Below are 21,871 nucleotides of genomic sequence, written 5' to 3' on the forward strand. Positions count from 1 at the left end.
GCGAGAGAGGACATGAGTCAAAGGTATGAGGAGCCGGCAGAAGGACAGAGATGGATGGAGGAAAAGCCCCAGCGGAGGAGAGCGAAGATGAGGGCGACAGCGGGAGGGACCGGAGAGGACAGGGGAGCAGGAGAGCTGCTCTTACATCTGTATCCTGCTCGTTTAACTTGTAGGTGTGGAGGCCGTCCCGGAACACTTCTGGGTACGGAGGGACCTGCAGGAACACGAGGCCGGTTACAGCAGCGGGGGACAGGCAGGGCGTGTGGGGACGGGAACGCGGACAACCCTCGCTCCGTCCTTGTCCGAGACCGTGGTCCGTCACCTCTCGCCGCCTCCGTGCCGGGAATCTGAGCTAGTTCTTTGCCCCCGGCTGGGAAGCCTGGGATGGCCCCTGTGTAGGTTTTCCCCAATTCTTGAGGCTGATTCTGCCCAGCTCCTACTCTCCCCTCTCCCCTGAGCTCAAGATCTACTGTCGGGAGGGACTCTGGGGGTGCATAGCTCCCAGAGGGCTTGTTGGTAACGACCATGACGACAACAGTTAACCCTTGGCTGTTTTGGAGGGTGAGGCATGAGGAAATGGAATGAGCATCGGAAACACTTGAGAATTATCATCTTAGTAGATTGAACACCAGCCACAGGGCTCGTGTCTAACCCGGAAGTACACCTGGGTCCGGCAAACGCTGCCCACCCCTGGTGAAGCGTCTGGAAATCACCGGACATTCTACACAACCTTGGCACTGGATGGTTCCGTGTGACACCCCTCATGCCCTTGCCCCCAAAGACGTCTGTCAAGAAGATAACAAACACGAGATACAAGTCCTGGGCATTAAAAAGCAGATTCGTGATCCCTGGTGTGATACGGGATGGTGGTGCTGGCTATTTTGATGGTTTGAGAAACGGGCCTTGGGTCCACCCATGAACGTGAAGAACAAGAGAGACACGGTGGGATGAAAGGAGAGGGGCCAGGCGGGGCCTGGAGATGAGGCCTGGTGGATGGAGGGTTGGGCAGAGCAAGCCCCAACCCAGATGGCTTGACCCGACCATGCACAAGCAGCTGAAATGGTGTTGACGGGGACCATGCTGCCAGGCGGAGGCCTTACTTGCATGAAGAGTTGGGCCCTGGGGGAGGAGTTTTCCACCATGCGGTTCACCATACTGATGAGAGTCTCGCTCTCACTCATCTGGAGAGAGGAAGGAATGGACGATTCAAACTCCGGCCCACGTAGAGCCATCTCCCCATCACCCGCCTGGGCTTGTTTTCCCAGAAACAGGACAGGACAGCTTCTCACGGGGTCTCCAGCTCCCTCTCTGTTTGGCCTTAGCCATCGCTGGCCCCTTGTGAACTGTCCCAGGACCAGCCCTGAAGGTGCCCTGAGGAAAGGCCACAGAAGGGAGCTGGAGGGCTGCTGTGCCTTCGCTCACGGCCCTGCAGAGACCCCCCCCCCCCCCCCGCCCAGTGACACTCCCCCAGGGTGCCTGAGACATGTGGGTCTCATCCACACTGGCCAAGGTCAACTCCCTGCCCCAACTCTCTTTCCTCACGTTGCTTCAGTCAAAGACCACACCGGCAGTTGGAAAAACCCATCTCCCCAAATTTGAACTAAATGAAACAGCTGAGAAAGAAAACTGGGGCCGCTCTTTGGATGGGCCTTCACACAGAGGTGGGCACAGCTCTCTCTCCCCGACCCCTGCCCACCTCTTGGCTCTAGAGTAGAAAGGATTGCTAAACACGGTTTCCAGAGCTGGGCTGGTAGCATCCATGCCGATCTTGGATGACACTAGGGAGCAAATAAGGAGGCCAAAACAAGCAAGCCATGTTAAAGGGACACCAGATGCTGGAACACTGCTCTCCCAACAGGTTATCTTTACGTTTCAAGGGCCATTAGGAACACGGAGGGGGAAAGACGACTTGCCAAATGAAAAAGAAAGAGAGAGAGAGAGACAAGGAAGGGCAGGAGAGAGGAAGGACAGGGAGGGAGGACAAGCCGACCGAATCAACTAGAAATGCTATCATTTCCCCCACTGGTTCCAGCGTGACAACATCAAAACGTGAACACAGTCGGGAGCGTCCTTGCCTATGTCCCTTTAACTCAACTGACCTACAGGCGAAGGCAGCAGGAAACAGAGGGAAGTTCCGTGGGAAAAGCCTTCTGGGGAGAGGAAGTGAATGAGGGAAGGGACAGAGCCACGTTAGGGCAGAGCTTCTGGGGTCACGATGCAGGAGGCTCTCACGTTTTCGGCCCTTAGCTGCCCAATCTGTGTCGCGCCCACACGTATTTTTTATCTTATCCACTTAGGTGGTGACCCAGGGGCAGCCTTGCTTCTGTGTGCTGTGGGCAGGGCGAGGGGTACCCACCCACTCCCCTTTGCAGGGTCCACAGCATTTTCAAAGGCTTTCCTAGGATCTGATCCCTCTACCTCTTTTAGCCCTTTGGAATTGTTTTCCATGGCACAAAGTGTCATTGAAAAGGCTTTGAAAAGAGCGGTAGTAAGAGGTTTGTCAAATAGTTAACGGTCAACAGGACGTCAGCCACATCTTTCCGTAAGGATCTGAACTCAAGTCAATCCCTATCTTCCTGGAGCCCTGTGCGTATGAGATTGTGTTTGTTGTGTATGGGGTGTGCGTGTGTGGAGTATGTGTGATTGTATGTGGTGTGTGTATATGTGTGTTTGCATGCTGCTGTGTGCCATGACTGTGTCCTGTGTGTGTGTGTGTGTGTGTGTGTGTGTGTGTGTGTAGGGCAAGGCAGACCTGGTAATGCACCAGGCTTGGAGAGGGCAAAGGCGGCCCAGGCTTCTCCTGGACACCCACTGATCTCATTCCTTCCCAACCAGTGGATCTCAAGCAATAAAGGAGGGAAGCCAGAATGTTCTCGCCCTGGCCTCTGCTCCCACTCACGCTGCGGCTTTGGGGATCTTTTAGCCCCCGTAGGCTTTGACTGTAGGATTCCTTCCTCTCCTGTGCGTCCCTTTGGTCTGTCCAAAATGTTAAATTTTGTGAGAAAGCACCTAGCCCAGTGCCTTATGCACCATAAAGGTGCTCGAGTAATATTTTAAATTGAGTTTTAGAACAAAACGAATAAAATCATTATAGCAGCAGTGACCACTCCTCGCCAATGCCTGACAAAGCGTTGCCATGTACCCTCTTACTTGATTCTCCAGGAACTCTGTACGGCAGAAAAGGCGGATTCTACAATGGGTATTTTATGATTGAGAAAACCAAGGCCCAGGGAGACAAAGCGACATTTCCAAGAAAAAAGAAAAACAAAAAACAGAACAAAACAAAACAAAAAACCCCCAACCCTTGTAAAATGGCAGAATTGGGACTAGAATGTCTGACTCCACGTTTTGGACTCTTAGCATATACAACTTCCTTTTAGGAATCTTATTCTTTTAAAAAAAATTATTCTTTATCTAGAGGAGGTCCTCTGAAGGGTTATTTCTCAAGCCTCCCCCCTGCCTAAGGGCCCAGCCCTGGCATGAGGGCCAGAAGCCCCAGCAGGGGCCCAGCTGTGGCACTGAAGTCCTGTGCAGCCAGGCACTGTGGATGGGCCACAGAAAGGAAAGTCTGCCCAGGAGCCCTGAGGGCACTCAGCCCTGCCCCTCACTACCCAGGGCACCGCAGACCCCGCTTCCTATGGAGAAACGCCAGCACTTGTCAGCGCTGCTCTGGGCTGGCATCCGGAGACCCATCCCCATGTGGACTGCACCACTCGTGGTGTGGACACCACGTGCTGTTTCTGGAAGTAAAATGCAACACCCGTGAGGGCTGGGAGCTGTCGCTGCTGATCACAACGTGGATATCAATTCTTCTTAGTGCCCAACGCCTTCTAAGAGGATGATCTCCCCGAGGCATCGAGGTCTGTGTGTCTAGAACCACCAACAGTTATGGCGGTAGCCTCTGATGTCAAGGGTATGGTTTTCCAGAGAGAACCATAGGTTTGACTCCTGCTTCTTCATGTTAGTCATTTCCTCTGCTACAACCTGGGTCAAAATCTCAGAGCCACATTCCAAGCTCTGCCGTTTGTTGGCTGTGTGTCCCCTGGCATGTTACTTAACCTCTCTGTGCTTTCGTCTTATCGGCTCTAAAATGGGGATAACAACAGTACCCACCTTGCAGGGGTTGTTATGAAGATTAAATGCGTTAGGATCTATAAAGACACCATCCTAGGGCAAGTCTGTAGTCCTTGGTTTACAAACTATGTTTGTTTAACAACATAGTTTAACAACAGCCTGTGAACTATGATAGATCATTTCCCGGATTCAGGCTGCACTAAATCCCTAGCATTTTAGCCAGCCCCCTCCACCCCCCACCTCCCTGCCTGGCGCTCACCCCCTGTTCAAGGTCTCTGCTGCTCTCTCCAGCAGAAATGCAAATTCCCGCCTACCCCCCAGGGACAGTTCCATCTGGCCTGAACAAATAGGAGGTGGCATTAATTATTCATGTGGTCATTTCTTATTCTCCTTTTCCCCAGGAAACTCCCAGCTGCCCTAAAGGGCTTTGAGGCGAAGGGGGCGGGGCGTGAAGGCGCAAACCAAAATATAAGCCACTTTGTTGTGTCCGGGGGTGCCAACAAAGGTTGTCAAATGGAGGGAAGATGAGAAGGTGGGGAGGAGCAGGGAGACACGACAGGAGGGTAGGGGAATGGGAGGGGGCACCAGCTCTGCCTACCTGCTGATCCAAATACTCTAGGTTTCTTTGCAACTGAAGGTCTAAAAGTTCATCCTACCCGGAGCCCGAGGCCCAACAGCAACACAAACAAACAGGAACAGGACAACAGAAAACAATAAAAAGGAAGCAAAGCAGTTAAGAGTTAGCTGGGGGGCGGAGGGGGGGGGCGGTGGGGGGCGAGGGGGGGCAAGGTCAAAGAGAGGCCTCTGTCTATCCTTGAGGAGCTCTGGGGAAGGGAAGGAAAGAGGCTGGGGGCAGGCACCGAGGTTGCCTCCTGGACGCCTCAACCAGAGGAGGGACTCACTCTGGCCCCAGCTCGAGGGCCCCAGTTCCAGGGCTCCCCGTCCGCCGGGCCCTCCCCTGGGAGAGGGAAGCACCATTGAAGCAATGCAGTTGGCCCTCCCTACCAGCTCCTGAGTTTTCTGGAAGAATCCATGGTTTCTGGGTGGGTGCACGTGCTGTGTGTCAGGGCTAGGACTTAGAGAAGGATCAGGGAGAAGGAAGGAAGGGGCACCCATCCACGCCTGCGCAGGCTCCTCCACCCTGGCCTCCCGGGGCTGTGTCAGGACAGGGGTCAGCAACAGGCCTTCGGGGACAAGGACTCTGCCTGTTGGTTCCTGTGACCTTCCTCAGCATCCCTGGTGGGGCGTCTCCATCCAGTTCTCCGGGTGGAGACCGGTGGAGACCAAAATTCTCCGGAGAACAGATTCCAGGGAGAGACCAGTGGAAAGCAGGGAGGAAAGGAAAAGACACACCATGGAAAATCTTTTCTTCCTTAATCCCACCACTTGTGTCGTTTCCCAGAAGCCGCACTCCAGGCCAAGGACAGACTTGGAGAAGACGTCTGCTAATGGACACTCGGACCTAACTTTTCTTCCCAGGCCGTGACCCAAGCCCCTGACCATGCTGGACGGGAGGCTGTTCTGGAGTCGAGACGATCAGGACATCACGTGCCTCCAGATCTAGTCCCTGCTCCTCTACCTTATGTCACAGAGCTGGGGGTAACTGGCGTCAAGCTCTGCGTTGGGGTTAGAGTCCCGGCCGGGAGGGAGGAGGTATCCAGAGGTTGCTGAGAACCAGGAGGGCCAGGTACCGGGCACAGAGCACCCCTGTGGCTGCCCTAGTTGGGCCCCCGCTCTGGGAGGAGAGGTCGTGCGGGCAGCGGACGGGAGGAGAGGACGTACCATCTTATCGTGGGCCGTGGGGGATGGTGGGTAGTTGTAGGGGAACAGTCCTGCAGGGACTGGCCGCCTGTCTCCCAGGTAATCATACTGGAAGAGAAAGGGGATTGGAGAGGTGAGGGGGTCCGGCTGGGACACGGACTTCCCCACCAACTAACGTTCAAGGTTAGGGATGTTTGTATCCTGTCCCAGAGCAGACTCCAAATTTAAATGGATTTGCAGCATTTATCCACTGCGATAGCCTTGCAGTGACCTGTCCAGTCCTCAAAAGACAGAACCCTCTCTGCCCTCCGACAAGGAATTAGGGTTCCCGGCACAACCTGGGGAAGGGCACCAGTGTTCCTGCTCAGGGGTCAGAGCACATCCCCCAAAGCAGCTCTCCCACAGGCAGAACTGCAGGGCCAGTGGCGTCCTGGGCATCATCGTGGCTCCTGCCAACATACGGTGTGTGTCCCCATGGGCACAGTGACCCCAAGAGTCCCAGAGGCCTGCACACCTGCACATCTTCTCCGCAGATGGTAGTAGGCTCGTGGGGGACCTCAGGGGATGAGGAAGGAGGGGGCGCGCTGCTGGCTCACCTTGGGGGAGCTGACGGATCGCCTCATCACATAGGCAGCGGGGTCAGCATAGATGTCCTCGCTGCGAGGTGGCAGGCGCTCAAAACGGGCACTGGGTGAGCGGACGGGGGAGTAAATGCGGGCGCGGCTGTAGGAGCCCTGGCTGGGCGAGCGGGGCACGGAGTGGGAGCGGGGCTGCAGGGACAGGCGGCGCAGGGAGCCGGATGTGGCATCCAGCTCATCATAATAGACTGGCTGCCGGGAGGGGGAGGGGCCGGGGAGCCAGATGGTGCCATCCTGCCGCCCGTAGCCCGGAGGCTCCTTCCACTCCCGAAGCTGGAAGGCAGGGCCGCCTCCATTGCGGAAGGAGTGACGCTTGTCCTCCAAGGCCCAGGGTGGGCTGATCCGATCATAGGCTGGCATTGAGCAGATGCTGTCGGGCCGCACCCCTGGTGGGTAGTACTGGTAATCATCAGGGTACTGGGAGGAGTAGGGGCCATAATACTCAGGGACCCTGCGGGACACGGGGTAGAACCTAGAGGGACTGAGAGAGAGGACACTGTAAGGAAGCCAGAATGAGCACAACCCCACCCACCCATCTGTGCCCCAGCCCCGCCTCTGTGTCCTCCGGCCTAGAGCAGACCGTGAACAGGTGAATGGTGCCCCAGGCTGACCCTGGGAGCACACAGAGGTAGCCACTGCCTGGGCACTGAGGCTTGCTTCCAGAGGTGCAGGGAAACTCCCTCAGAGCTTCCTCCCTCTCGGGCTGAGGTCACGATCTCACGGTTAGTGAGTCTGATCCCTGCATCAGGCTCTGCTGTGACAGCAGGGAGCCTGCTTGGGCTTCTCTCTCTCCCTCTCTCGCTGGCGCTCTCTCTCTCTCTTTCTCTCTCTCTCAAAATAAATAAATAAATTAATTAAAAAAAAAAAAAAAACCAACTGTATCTCAAAAAAAAAAAAAAAAAGCAGCTTCCTCCTTCAACCAACAACCTGAGGCTAGAAATTTCACATTCAGAGCTTCCTGGGAAGAAACTTTAAGCCTTGTTAGTTCTATCCCAGCTTGAAGCACAATGTATCAGATCCTTTCAGAGCAGCAAACAGCTGAAGGAAAGGGAACATACCAGGCACCTGGTGGAGGGAGGAGGGGAAACACCCAACACAGGGGGGACAAAAGGGCGCCTCCCCAGATTTTATGTTCTGGTCAAGGGCGGGACCGGTAGGTTCCTGGGATGCATCCCAAGTGAGGCGCTCACCCCTGGGGCAGGCCAGATGGCCCCAGCAGCAGAGTGCCACCAGAGGTGAGTAGCCTTCCTGAAGGTGTCACCTGGGGTCCCTGGAGCCGCCCACACCCAGGGGAGGGAGCAGCAGCCCCACTTGTCCCGAGATGAACGAGATGAACTCTATCAGGCTAATAAATGTCTTCCAGTATTTGAAAGCCAGTCACTGGACAAAGGAGGAAATTGGTCTAGAGGGCAGGACTAGGATCAGTGAGTGGCGACATTTCATTTTGTTTCTTTTCTTTTAAAAAAGTTTTTTTTTTAATGTTTATTATTGAAAGATAGAGCGAGACAGAGCATGAGCATGGGAGAGGCAGACAGAGGAGGAGACACAGAATCTGAAGCAGGCTCCAGGCTCTGAGCTGTCAGCACAGAGCCCGCCGCGGGGCTGGAACCCACCAACTTCGAGATCAGGACCTGAGCCGAAGTCGGATGCCCAACCGACTGAGCCACCCAGGCGCCCCTCTTTTCTTTTTTTACAACTGCAATAAATAAAGACTTTCAAACAATTAGAGCCGTTCAAAAATGGGGTGAGTGGGCTTGGCAGTCAGTGAGGCTCACGGTGGTGGAAATGCTGGAACAGGGGCTGTTGTAAGAAGGTGGGAAGCACAGAAGGATATCTGACGGGAGCAAGGCCGAGGCCCCTCCTATGACTGCCTGCGCATGTCCTGGGCACCCAGCATCCTTGCGGAGAGGTGCTGGGGACTCCGACCCTGTCTCTGAAGCAATCAGAGAGGGCAGGAATCGGGCAGGGGTCACACTCCACAGACGGTGCCACGGGGGACAGGAAAGGATCTGGACAAGCCTGAGACCCTGGGTTTTGGAGTCTTCTTGGTTTCCCAACGCAGCCTGGCTTCCCGAAGGCTTCCAGCAAGGGAAGCTGCAAGTGTTACTACCCCAGCCCCCGCCCCTGGCCATCGCAGCACCCCAGCTCCACGCCTACGCCCCATCAGGACTCACCTCCGGAGATCTTCAGGGGGCGCCACCCCCCGGCGCAGGTTCACCCACTGTTGCAGCTGGTTCATGGAGCTCTTGCGCTGGGCAATCTTGTCGGGGTTGGCACGTGGGGGGAAGTTCCGCTGGTGCCCCCCACTCTCTGAGTCCGGAGGCGGGAAAGCTGTGCTCCCGGGCCGGCTCGGGGAGCTATACTGCCAGCCATTGGGCTGGGCGGGCCGGTCTCCTCCCCCTGGGACCCTTGGGCCCTCGGGGTAAGGGCTGCCCGGCTCCGAGGATGGTTCCGGTCCGGCTTGGATGCCATTGGCTTTCACCAGAGGCTCGCTCTTGACTTCGGGCCTCTCGGGCTTCCGCTCTGCCTTCTCGCAGCCCCGGCCGTCACCCTCCCCTCGAGTCTTGGCCTCTGGCTCGGGCTTGGGGAGGCTGTTGTGGGACGGCTGGTGGTGGTGGTGTTTGCTAGGAGGGATGTTCTCTGAGTCTGGCTTCTCATGGCTGCAGGATGCCAAGGGAGATGTTGTAAGTGACTCCAGCCCAGCAGCGAGCTGGGCAGGGGGTGGTAGACTGGGAAGGAAAAAGGAGTGGAGAAGGGTGGGCAGGAAGGTAGCGATGGAAACGGGATTCAGTGAATGACAGTTCTGTTTCCCAAAGGCCCATTTTGCTTCCTGGCTCCAGCCCGGGCGGTTACTCGAAAACACAGTGCGCTCTTGCCCACGCGTGGTGTGCTCATTTCCCCCTCTAGGTCCTCTCCACGGCCCACTCTCTGCTCCCTTCTGCTGACCTGCACTGCATCCAGCCTTCGGAAGCTATGGCCAAGACTAACCCGCCCCAGACTTGGTCTCCTCTGCAGTCTGTCCCCGCTGCGGCCCCCCCAAACTCGGTGCACACTATACCAAAGCTTCATGATAGTGACCGTCCTTTGATGTTTCGGCCATGGAGGCTCGTTACAGCTCAGCCTGCTGTCCTATGCAAGTTCCTTCACTTGTGCAAGTCCTGGGCTCCTTGTTGGCAGGAGGGGTATAACAGTCGCTCCCCTCGTAGGACCGTGCGACCAAACACGGCGGGCGCCAGGCGCCTAAGCTGTTGCCTCAAACATCCTAGGCTTAGAAGCATGCTAGTTTCTTCTCCAGGACAAGCTTCTTCCGGGACAGACTCCGCCTGAACGTAAGCGCCACGAGGCAGAAGCATGTAGACTGGTCTTCCCTTGTTTTCCTAGCGCCCCCTACAGTGCCTCACACATACCTATTTCCAGTAAATATTTATGAACTCAATGAGCGAACTTCTGGAAGTGCGCCCCTCAGCTGAAGTGAAGATGGGACCTCGTGATGATGTTTTCCCTACCGCTTCTCAAATTCAACAGATTCAAGCATCCTTGTTGCAGCGTTGCCTGGTAAACACTTCTAAGACACTAAAATAGACTTGGAGTCTGTATCGTAAAAACCTCCTTCTTCTGGATCCCTGTTAACATCTAACTCAAGACTCCCATCTACCCGGTTCCAGCAGAGACAGGCCGTGAGGCTGTGGGTGGCGACAGGTGGCAGGGGTGATGGGGCGGCCGTGGGCTGAGTGTCCACTGCATGTCAGGATTTCCCGGCTGCCCCTGTGAGGTAGGATTATAACTGCTGCCTTCACGGGGAGGAAATTCAGGCTCAGAGAGGTTAAGTGATCACCCTGATGTCACAGTGTGAGCAAGTAGCTAAGTTGGGATTCGCACCTGAGTCTACCCTCCTCCAGAGGTCATGGGTTTAATGTGCAAAGCCAAGAATAAATGAGCAAATGACCCTGGTCTTTGGCTCCGGGCCAGGCCCCGATGGAACCTGGCTTCTCTCTTGGCCTCCACCAGCCCAGAGAGAAGAGGGAGAACCGGTCAGGGGGAAGGGAAGAGAGACTCCAGGCTCTGGAATCACTTAGCCCTGCTAGGAGGCACGGAGCGGCTCACGTGTTCTCAGAGGTTCAAGCCAGCACGCCGGGCTCAGCAGGACACAGAGTAGGGCGCTTCCTTGATCCTCTTTCTCTAGCGCTCCCCACCCCCATGCCCTGTGCCCTGGGACTCACCTGTGACGCACAGCTTGGGGCACCGACTTCTGGGCTGGGGGGATCTGTACTCGGGCAGCCTCCCCCATGGCCTGGATCCAGGCCTCCTGTTCCTCGGGGCTCTCGGCACTGAAGAAGTAGGTGCGGACCCCAGCGTGCTCAGCCTGTGGGGAGAGGCAGTGCGTGGAACTGGCCCCGGCCTCATCCACCCAGCACGTGGTCACCTGTAGGGAGAAGACACCCACACCCACAGCACAGGCGGTCAGGCGGGCCGTCCCCCTGACCTGCAGCTCTTTTCCCCACAAGGAGCTCGGGGGCAAACCGAGCTAGGCCAAGGGCTCCAGCTGACGTCTAGGCGTCCACCTTGGCTAGCTCTCTGGACCCCAATAAGCCGCCCAATGGCCAGGTAAGCTTACCTGCCCCACCTGAAGTGATTACAAACAGGAAGCACAATTACCATGCCCGCTCTCCCATCAAATTCCGTCTTTGATTTGAAGGGCAGTTACCCGATGTCTGAGAGAGATGCCCCCCGCCCCCCGCCCCCGGGGGGCCCGCCCCCGAGCACATGCCAGCCTCGGCCCCAGCCTGGCCTCTGAGGACCGGACCGAGTGCCGTCTCTTCTGTGCAGAGACAGCCAGGCCTCCACCTCCCTGGGCATGCAAGGGGCACGCACGGACTGTTAGAGCACGCTACCTAGTTGGTGGCCGCGAGCAGGTGCGGCAGGCGGGAACCCAGAAGAGAGCTCCTGTCCAGAGGAGGGGTCCTCACGCAGTCAGAAGGAGAAGCAGAGAAAAGGTCAACCAGACACCAGAGGGAGAGCCAGAAGATGACGTGGCAGGAAGGTTGAGGAGCAGAGGGAAGTGGGGAGCTATTCAGTTTACGCCCCTTCTACTGGCTGTCAACCACTGGGACGCCAGCACCCAGCGATTCCCGGTTCAGCCCGCCGAGAGCGGGGAGGGCAGAGCCTGCGCCAAGGCGATCGGGGCTGCTGGCGGGGAGGATTCGGGGCGTCGGTGCTGTCCCTGACTCCGGCTCTGCAGCTGCAAACAACTTGGGTTTTTGTTCTGGCCTGACGCGCTGCACCTGTTTCATGGGGAGGGCTCTACCTGGTGAGACTCCAGGTTCCAAGGCCACAAGGAAGAGATGCTCCAGAGCCGAATTCTTTCTGGAACCTCAGCATGCTTCCCTGGTGAGACTTTCAGTCTCCCGGAAAAAGCAGGTAGCCCGGTTTACCCCGGTTGACATGAGAAATCCGGGTGGTTCCTAGTCTCGGATGTGAACCTCACTTTGGTCTCTGACCCCATGGGTGTGAAATCATGGGTCTCTGGGGGTTGGAAGGAGAGAAGACAGGGCTCTCCTGACCAAGCCCCAGGGCTCTCCGAAGCAGCTGTGTCAAACTGTGTCAAACCCACACCTCCCACATGCTTTCCTGGCTGGACATTCGCCCTGCTGTGCCACCCCTCCCCAGCACATGATTCCCTTCTGACGGGACTCATCACGCAATGACATGTCCTACTTCTCGAGGAGTAGAGATGGGCCTCTTTCCTCTGGATCCTGCCAGTTCCCACCCTCCAGCAGGGGGCTGGCTTGTGGGCAGCGGGACGTGTTTCTAGGCAGTGAAACTGTAAGGAGGCACCTTGGGGTTGAAACTGCACAAGGGTCCGGAGAGCAGGGGCCCAGGCTGGCCTCCTGGAGTGGAGGACACAGGGTTATTGTACAGGAGAGAGAGACACAGGCAGGTCTTGTGGGTGTGACCTGGGGCTGGCAGGAGCGGACAGCAAGTGAATTAATTTGCTCGTGAGCGCCCCGTGTGTGCAGAGCTCTGCTCCGGCACCAGTCACAGGAAAACAGACCTGCTCTTTGCACTTGAAGAGCTCACGGTCAAGCTAGAGGACAAAACATGCCCACAGGGAAACAAGGAGAAAGCAAAGGCACGGGAACCGCTTGCAACAGGAAAAGGCAGATCCTGGGAGAAGACAGGGCAGTTGATGGCGAGCCGGAGGGGGACACCAGCCTGGCATTGTGAAACTGGGCCATGATATTGAGGGAGGTCCCCCAGTGGGGTGAAGTCCTTTGAGCCCCCACAGGGCTGGGTTGGGAAGAGGTTAAGGCATTCAGCAGCAGGCTGGGCAGAAACAGTGCCCAGCTCATTATTAGCCATCCAAGAGTTTCACTTGGTGGCCGAAACAGGACAAGCCTCCCATCTGTCTCCGTTCCCTTCCCCTCCCTTCCCTGGGGAAGGGCCACTCGATAGCCACAATTGGAACCCTTTGTGGGCCACTGAGCACAGCCCTCAGAGTTGGGTTTTAAAGAGGCAGTGCGCTTCTCGGGGGAAAGGGAAGGAGGACAGGGGCTGATGGGGACAGCGAGCTGGGGCTATGGCGGGTGTGTGCGTGTATGTGTGTGTGTGTGTGTGTGTGTGTGTGTGTGTGTGTGTGTGTGTCAGTCACTTGGGGCGCTGATGGAATGCCTGTGGCTGGCAGAGCTCCGAGCTGGAGTGTGGATGTGTCTGTGCACAGGTCTGGAGGGGAGGGTAAGACAGGCTGTTTGACTGTGTGGGTGTGTGTGCGAATGTGTATAGCAGGACTTTCTGTTGTTGGTTAAACAACCTGTTTCTATTTCCCCCAGCTAGAACCTGGCTCCCTGGAGCCAGAGTTTTATTAATTGCGCATTCTGTTCACACCTCTGGCAGACAGGACCCTAGGAGGCTAGGAACTAATTATGTGCCAGAGAAGCCCCTCCTGGTTCTGTCCTCTGGAGCGACACCTGGGCGCGCGGCCCACCTCTCTTCCACAGTCAGGTGAGCAGAGTCTGAAGGACAGGAGGGGGCAGGCTCTGAGGTCCTACAGGCTCAGATACTGACCTGGTGTTAGCGGCAGTTTCTATCACCTAACACCACGGCTTTAGGTTTTCGGGGTCGTGGACGGCAATTCTCAACTAGGGGACAGATGGCTTTGTGCTAGGGCAAGGCATGGTTGGTACCCTGATTTTATATTTGGAAGTGAAAGGAGCCTATGGTCTTTGCGTCATCAAGTACAAAAAGGGCACGGGGTTTTTATTGTTTTCAGTGGGTCATGAATTTTTAAATGTGGAAAAACACTGGCCTGTGATGAGCCAGCTGCAAGTGCGTCTTTGATGGGTGGATTCCCCAGGGGTTCTCAGGGAGTGACACTGAGCAGGCCCATGCGAGGCCCGTCTTCCCGCGCTCTTGTTCTCCCAAACTGCTCTCTACTGGGAGGCTCGCGTTTCTTGATTTGCCATCAAACCCCACTCCCGATTTTCTCTAGAGGCTGAAATTTGAGTCGGTGTGACTGGGGGTCCATCCTCCGGGCTCGATGGAGGGAGGATTCCTTTCCAGAAAGGATGTCAGAACCCCACCGGCCACGGCCCCTGCCTCTGCTGCGAGGAATTTCCGCAGCGACCGACGCTAGGCCGCTGGGCAGAGGGTTCATTCCCGCCCCCCCCCCCCAGGAACAACTGTGGGACCACCATCCACATCTCCACGGGCCCCACCTGACTCCCGAGATAAGAGGAGGCGGCCTCTCGGGCCTCTCCTCAGCCTTACAACAGCCTGTAGCGAGTCCAGGGGTCACTGCCTACTCTTTCCTTCCGCCACCACTGGGGGGGCTCCTTGGGGAGGTGGCTCGTGATCCTTCTCCAGTCCCGCGTGCTCTACAAGAGCAGGCCCCCCTCCCCCACCTGGCCTGGGAGAGAAATGCCAACTGACCTTAAAGGTGTGTTTTCGGCTGATGTTGTCCGAAGGCTGCACTGCCGCCACCCGGAAGCTCAGGAGCGGGATGCTACCCAGGATGCTCTCCTCCTTCTCATCTGTCGGGTGAACAGAGGCCCGGGTGAGCCGCACGTGCCCGTGGCCCGCGCGGAGGGGGAGAGAGAGGAGGGTATCCGCCCTCTTACGACAGATACCGATAAATACTTGTGGCTCATCTACGGCCTGTCAGGACTCGGGGCCGCCACCCACCAAGCACCCGGGGTGTGCTCTGTACAACAACGCGAGGCACGCTCCCGGGAGGTAGGGAACCCGGCAGCCTTGCGGACACGGTTCTAGATACTGGGACTAGAGAGGCGAACGAGGGAGAAGTGGTACGCACCCTCCAGGAGCTTACCTTAGGGTAAACAGATAAGTGACGACTGACATTACGGAGGGTTTGCTATACGCCGGGTCCTGTTCTAAGTTAATGGCCTTAAAGGATTTCACCGTATCAACAATCCCACGAAAAGGTCCTGCTGCTACCCCATTTTCTGGGGAAGGAGGCTGAGATACAGCGGAGAGGTTAAGTAATTGGTCCCAGGTTAATTAAGTAGAGGGTGGTGGATTGGTCTTTGGACCCAAGAAGTCTGACTCCCAAGCAGGCATTCTTTTTTTTTTTTAAATGTTTACTTATTTTTGAGAGAGAGACAGAGCGTGAGCGAGGGAGGGGCAGAGAGAGAGGGAGACACAGAATCTGAAACGGGCTCCAGGCTCCGAGCGGTCGGCACAGAGCCCGACGCGGGGCTCGAACTCACGAACCGTGAGATCACGACCTGAGCCGGAGTCGGACGCTTAACCAATTGAGCCACCCAGGTGCCCCCCGAGCAGGCATTCTTAACCACTCTCCTGTCTATAGAGACTCTGCAAGCAAGACAATTCCAATAGGGATACACATAACAGGATGATAATGGGATCGGGCAGGGCAGAGAGGATAGTCCCCTCTTCGGCTCTGGCTCCTCTGGGTAACTGTTTCCAAGGTTTTCCCAGGCACCCAGCAGCTTGCTCTGTCCTCTCCTGACAGGGGTCTGCCTTCCCCTCTATGGCCCCCATGTCTCCACAGGAAGACATGCCCCTGCGTCACCTCTTGGCCCTCTGTTCCCCGGATCAGGCTAACAGCCAGGCTGTTACATAATTCACCCCGGATCTCCAAAGGAGCCTGATGGATTAGCTAGTCAGGCCCCCACATGTCAGCAGGAGCCACGGAAGGTGGGGGTCCTCTGTGGAATAGGTGGGGGGGGGCAACTATGAGGCCCTGGCAAGCCTCTCCCCACTTCCCTGAGATAGCTCTTGAGTCCTGAGGCTAGAGACCCTGCAAAACCCTCAGGGTTCAGAAGGGGTCTCTGGGATTATATGCTCATGGCTTCCCCTTCTCTTCTTCCTCATCACTTAGATAAGATACTTGGCTTAAGGTCCAGCTTCCTATGCAGACTCAGCATGGTACCCAGAGGAAGGGCTAAGCCAAAGGATCACGAGGAACCCAGGGCCGGGGACCCAGGGCTTCTTCAGGGAAACAGAGGCTGCCATCTTCTGGGGGTGATGGCCTTCTGCCTGGTAGTCTCCAGGCCAGTGTTTACGGGGTCTCTTGGGCGCATCTCTCAGTGGATGGTGGCCCCCATCACAGTGTCTCTTGAGTTCACAGATCTTAAGTTTCTACCCTCACGCCAGTCCCAGAGTCTCTTGTCTGCGGAGGGCCTGGCTTTCCTTCATATTCGTTCATACTCTGGCTCCAGTCAGCCCTGGGTCCCAGAGGCTCAGCGCCAGGGACCAAGCCTTGGCGGATTCTTCTCCCCCCGTCTAGGGGTTTTCTCTGTGACTGGATCCTGTATATGCAGCCCCTTCCTGATGTCTCTCCTCGGGTTCAGGTGGCAGCAACGCAGGGCACAGGGACAGCAGCATTCTGGAGGGTCACTGGGTACAACCTTTGTTTGTGCAAGTTAATGATTCACTGAATTGCCCCCAGGAGGCCCAGAGGAGGCAGGGCTCTGCCATTCCCGGGGCATGGAGGAAAAGAAACAGCCTCTCCTGCTGCAAAATCACTTTGCCCTTCTCTTCTTGTGGCCCCGCGTCAGCGTGACGGGGCCGTCGCTGTCATCAGCCCTCACTAGCTCCCAAGGTGCCTTCCTTGACACAACGTTGCTGTACGTATTTTAAAAATAACTTCCTGGAGGCTGCCTCACCAAAGTTATTAGGTCTCTCTCTCTCTCTCTCTCTCTCTCTCTCTTTCTGTTTTTGAGAGGCTAGAGAGTGAGTGTAGGGGTGCACGGAGAGGACAGAAGCTGGGGGATGTTCGTTTACTCAACACTGGGCACCTACAATGTGCCATGCACCGTTTTAGGTGCTGTGGCTATAGTGGTGAACAACACTGCGATTTCTGCCCCCACAGACTGGATCGGACACTCCAGGGCGACGGGAGGAAGCTCCACACACAAGCCCCGATCGGTAGGTCACCTTACCTAGTAGTGAGTAGGGACCTTCCTCTTCTCCTTCCCGTTCCTACCCCATCCCCCACCCCAGGACTTCACCGCGTGTCACATGACTTTCCTGTTCACCCACTGTGTCCTCCATCCGGACCTAGAACTCTGCCTGAAACCTCGAGGGTGCCCGGGAAATATTGTCGAATGTGACGTGATCGAGCGCGTGAGCAAGCGGGCTCTGTCTTCACCCCACCGTCAGGACCCACAGGTGCCGGCAGCTACGGGGCATATTTGCATATCCCCCTCGCCCACCACCGCCCGGCCACCGTTGGTCCACTGACCAACGTCCACCCGAAGCAGAGCCTGATGATTTGGCAGAACAAGCAAGAGTGGGCCCTGCCTTCCTGTGGCCCCTGCCAGCCCCAGTGGAAGCGAAACTCACCTTTATAGTAGAAGAGGCAGCGATCCACCAGGACGAACCAGCGCTTGTTCCACTGCTTGACCCCGGAGCTGGCCTGTGGGACACGTGGAGACAGACGGGGGGGGGACCGTGAGCTGGGCACAGGAGGGGGGATGCAGGGGAAGGTGTGCGGCACGAATTATATAAGGACATCCTGCCTCTGGTTACGGTTTTGCCAGTAACCAGTGGCAGCCAACCCCCTTAAGACCTCGGATGCAGGAAACGGACCCTGGGCTATTGCCCGTGACCCTCCAGTTCCGTCTTTCTGGGCCTCAGCATCTCTCCCAGGGAAGATAAAAGGGGTGAGAGATGAGCCAGGATAAGTGGGCAGAGGGCAGTCAGGCAGAGTGGCAAGGTCAAACTGGGAAGAATTAGCGGACCCCTAGACTAAGGACAGTCCCCTTAGCGCAGCAAGAGGGACCTGCTGAGAATGAGCCAGACGGTGCTCTCATGGGGTTGGTGACCCAGCGTACTTCAAAGTCACTGCATCTGCCCATCGGGAGACCTGGCTGGATTCCCATATTTGACATTAATTTTTCTGTGTGAGTTTGGGAAGATACTCAACTTCTCTGAGTCTTTATGAAATTAGGAGATTCACAGAGATATGCCAAAAATAGGATACGGAAGCACATACCAAAACACGCAGGGACTCAGAAATACAGAGGAATCGGAGCGGCGGTCATGGTGGGGGGACCGGCAGAGGAGGCCTCACCTGCTTGAAGAGCCAGCCCGCCTTGGTGACAGGTGCATTGAGATTCCGCTTCATGGAGTGTGAGCGCTTCCCAAAAGCGATGGCTTTGCGGGATGTTCGGGTTGCCTGGGGAGGCCGAGAGAGAAGCAGGCCTGACTTTCTTCCTCTCCTCCTCTCTGCTCTATCTGCAACGGAAGCTACCCTCGGTGGGAGCTGTATCTCTCTCCACGCCTGGGGGACTCGTCCCGCCAAGAGGACCCGGTGGGACTCTTGGATCTGTCCTCACTCAAGGGCACAGCTGTCCAATTCTTCGGTGCTTTTCTCTTATCTCTAAAATGGGGCTCAAAATCAGTCCGACCCATCTCACAATGGTGTGGGTTTTGTTGTGGTTGTTGTTGTGAAGAGAAGGTAAGATTTTTCATTTCGCCCCCGGGCTTTCTTCTACTGTCCTGACTCCCCAACTCTTTTGTAAAGCTTTCTGGCACCTATCCAAATACAAGTACATTCCCGATGTCATCATCCTGTCAGAGTCCCGCTCCCTCTCGAATGGCCGACGTAGCACAGAGCAGGGAGGATACACAAGTGTTCTCCTAGCTCCTTGTTGCCACATGGACACTGTCACCCTTCCGCATGCTGGCAATAATCACTCTGGAAGCACCCCTGGTCTTCCATTGTTTAGCCCTTTTCATCACTGTCAGCTTCTAGATCATTCCTTCAGAATCTTAGGATTCTGGTACCAATCATCTCCTTCGTTCAAAGTCTTGCCATCACCGTGACCTTGTCCCTGATGATGACCCACCCACTGCCCTGACCTGATAGTACCGTGAGGTCCTCAGTTCCAAAACCATTCGCTTCTACCCCAGCACTCACTCCCATGGCCTCACCTTTGACCTGGTCACACCCAGGCCCCTTCACCACTGACATCTTCAATTCTGAGATTTCGACTTCCTGACGCCCTCCTGTCCTTTGGGCTTGCTCACCCCATTACTCGACACCATCAGCTTTTCTACTCCATTGGCATCTCCAGCTCCTCAGTCCTCCCCTTTTCTTCTGGATCCGTCAGTTGCCTCTTGGTTGTATCTATTTCCCTAAGAAGCCCGGGGGTGCCTGAGTGGCTCAGTTGGTTAGGCATCTGACTTCTGCTCAGGTCATGATCTCGCGGTTCGTGGGTTCGAGCCCCGCATCGGGCTCTGTGCTGACAGCTCAGAGCCTGGAGCCTGCTTCGGATTCTGTGTCTCCCTCTCTCTCTCTGCTCCTCCCTCGCTTGCTCTCTCTCTCTCAAAAATAAACAAACATTTAAAAAAATTAAAAAAATTACTTAAGAAGGCCAGGCCCCACATGGGAATAGGTCAACTACCCTCCCAAACACCCCATCCGTTGTCATTGCTTGGCCCTCTCTAAAACTCAAAATCCCCGAGCAATCAAATTATCCTCTCCCTGCACTCACTGCCAGAGTACGGTTCTGGCAGAGGAGAAGCACACTGCAGTACAGGTGAGGCCACCACAGACCACCGTCCCCAAGCACAGCTCGGCTCATGAGCCATCATCCCGCTCCCTGCCCCGCGAGCTCCCCCTCTGCCCTCCCCGCGCGGTGGACCTGGCTCCCCTCCCGCCAACACACAGATAATCGGGCGATCAGACATGCGCTTCCTCAATTTCACACCCTTTTACCTAGAAAATTACTGTCCTCACCACTCACCCCCTCTTCCTCTTCCATGTCAAAAGAGGTGTAACACATTCGACCTTTTCGAGGCTAACAACACATTCGACCCGCCATCTCCTGGGACTTGGCTCCATTCATAATCTCCTCTCAAATCTGTCTTCAACTTTTCCTTCTCTACTGGCTGCTTCTCCTGGGCACATGGGCTCAGTCCTCTCCATCTTAAGGCATCAGTCTGTCTCTGTCTCTCTTCCCTTCACCTCTCTCTGTCACACACACCAGAATCCCCCCTCAACTCTACATCCACTGCCTGCTGTCAGGTTAACACTTTCCCTCCTTTCCCTGCAGGAATATTCTCCTGGGAAGAGTCCTGACATCCTCTCCTCGCGTTTACTCCTAACCCCCCTGCACCTCTTTCCTGAAGTGGCAGCTGCAATGTCACCGAATTAAGCCTGCTCAGTCTTAGGCCATCATCCTAAGACCCTGGAGAGCATTTACTTTCTCTGCTTCCTGCGACTCTTGGTTTCTGTGACAGTATTCTTTCTTCTGAGCTCCTCCACCTGTGGCCGCTCCTTCTCAATCTCCACCGTTACTCAACTGGTGGGCCTTGACCAAACTTTTAAAGTTCTCATTTTTCTTGTTCCACGCTGTCTGTGTATCTCATCTATACCCATTGCCTTGACCACCAGCAATGGGCTGAAGATTCCCTAATCTGTACCTAAGACTTCTCTCCTAGCCCTGGTCCATTTTGTAACACGTTGTCCAGCCAGGGTGAAGTAAATGCAAACCCAAGCCCGTTGTCTTCCTAACCAAGCCTGTTCTGTATTTCTCACTTGGTGAATGGTGCTACAATCCACCCACTTGCCCAAACTAGAACTCTGAACCGCCTCACACCGTTCCCTCCTCCCTCCTCTCCTTATCCCACATTTACGGGTGGGTGAGTCTATGTTCCTAATGGTTCTCGGATCTGTTCTTTCCTGTCGGGTCGTCATCTCTTCTTGCTATGCACCTTCTGGAACAAGTCAGGTTACTTCTTTAAAACAGGGTAATCATGACGCTCTCTTAACGTTTCTTACTACCTCTCACCACTTGGAAGACTGTTCAATTTCTTAGCATGGCTCACAAGGCAGGTCTGTAAGAGTCGCCGGGCCCATGACCCGCCTTCTGCCCCTCTACCCAACAGGTCCCTTGCGGTCAGGCCAAACTCCTGGTGGTTCTCTCCCATCCTCCCTGCTTTTGCTCATGACTGATGGAAGACAGGGGGATCAGGATCTCCCTTGTTCCCTAACAAATCCCAACTCATCCTTTAAGCCCAGTGTAGACCCCCCCTACTCCACAAAACCTCCTGGATCCCCCGGGACAGTTAGCTGCCCCTCCTGTCTGTCCATTCCTGTAGTCTAAAGCATGTCACACTGCAATGGAACTGTTGGCTTTCCAGCTCCTTCTCCAAACTCTGAGCTCTTTGTAGGGAGGAAGTTGAATCTTATTCATCTCTTCGTCACCAGAGCCCGGCAAGGTATCTGGCTACAATAAACATTTAGCAAATGCTTGCAGAAGAAAGGAAAGAAGAAATTGGGATTTATTATAAAGCACACCCCAATCTGGGGAATAAAATTGTTTTCTAAACTTTACTAGTAAAAATCCACATATAAAGGCTGAGATTAGGCACCTGAATCACCTACTCCCCTAAGAATAAGCAAATCCGCAAATCCTTCCCTTCCTTCTCAGGCTCTCACCTGCCATAGCTTCACCTCCTCTCTGTGGCCTAGAAGCCACTCCCATAGTTCACCACTTCAGCCATTCTCCTGCCAAACCCTCCATACTCTCGCCCCCTTATCTTTCTGCCACGGCTTCCCAGCACCACTCAACCTTAGGCCAATCCAACCGTCTGCCTTCCCTGCTTTCACAGCCAGTCTGGGAGTGGTGCTGGAGTAAAACCACACACAACTGTGGACTGGAGTCAGCCAGAGTCAAGTCTGTGACCTCAGGTGACCGTTCGACATTATCACACAAGATTTCATATTCCCTTCGTTGTCCTCTGTTCCTGTTCTCCAAACCTTGGGCATATTCTCAAGCCTCATTGCCTCTCCACCCACCCCCCTCTCTGCAGAAAACCCTACCTCCTACCTCCCTGTAGAAGTTGAGGACGTCAGATGGGAACGTCTTTAACTTTCTACACCCCCACCTCCTAGCTTCACATGACTT

The 21,871-nt window shown here is 55.6% G+C and overlaps 1 protein-coding gene across 20 annotated transcripts in view; it reads right to left on the reverse strand.

Moving 5' to 3' along the window:
- PLEKHA6 (pleckstrin homology domain containing A6) overlaps positions 1-21,871 on the reverse strand; it is a 142,904-nt gene that overhangs the window by 20,343 nt on the left and 100,690 nt on the right. For 7 of the 20 annotated variants that reach the window (XM_023247806.2, XM_023247803.2, XM_023247813.2 and 4 more), the window contains 10 exons: positions 18,028-18,132; positions 17,298-17,370; positions 14,400-14,500; positions 10,694-10,896; positions 8,648-9,202; positions 6,432-6,954; positions 5,857-5,943; positions 4,673-4,726; positions 1,101-1,181; positions 146-214 (listed from right to left, as the gene is read on the reverse strand). In XM_023247806.2, coding sequence (XP_023103574.1) covers positions 146-214; positions 1,101-1,181; positions 4,673-4,726; positions 5,857-5,943; positions 6,432-6,954; positions 8,648-9,202; positions 10,694-10,896; positions 14,400-14,500; positions 17,298-17,370; positions 18,028-18,132 — 1,851 coding nt within the window. Of the gene's footprint in view, positions 1-145; positions 215-1,100; positions 1,182-4,672; positions 4,727-5,856; positions 5,944-6,431; positions 6,955-8,647; positions 9,203-10,693; positions 10,897-11,365; positions 11,383-14,399; positions 14,501-17,297; positions 17,371-18,027; positions 18,133-21,871 lie in introns of those variants that run through there. The other 13 variants (XM_023247805.2, XM_023247807.2, XM_023247809.2 and 10 more) reach the window with 13 other exon arrangements.

Source organism: Felis catus, chromosome F1 (assembly GCF_018350175.1).
Source record: "Felis catus isolate Fca126 chromosome F1, F.catus_Fca126_mat1.0, whole genome shotgun sequence".
Classification (NCBI taxonomy): Eukaryota; Metazoa; Chordata; class Mammalia; order Carnivora; family Felidae; genus Felis; species Felis catus.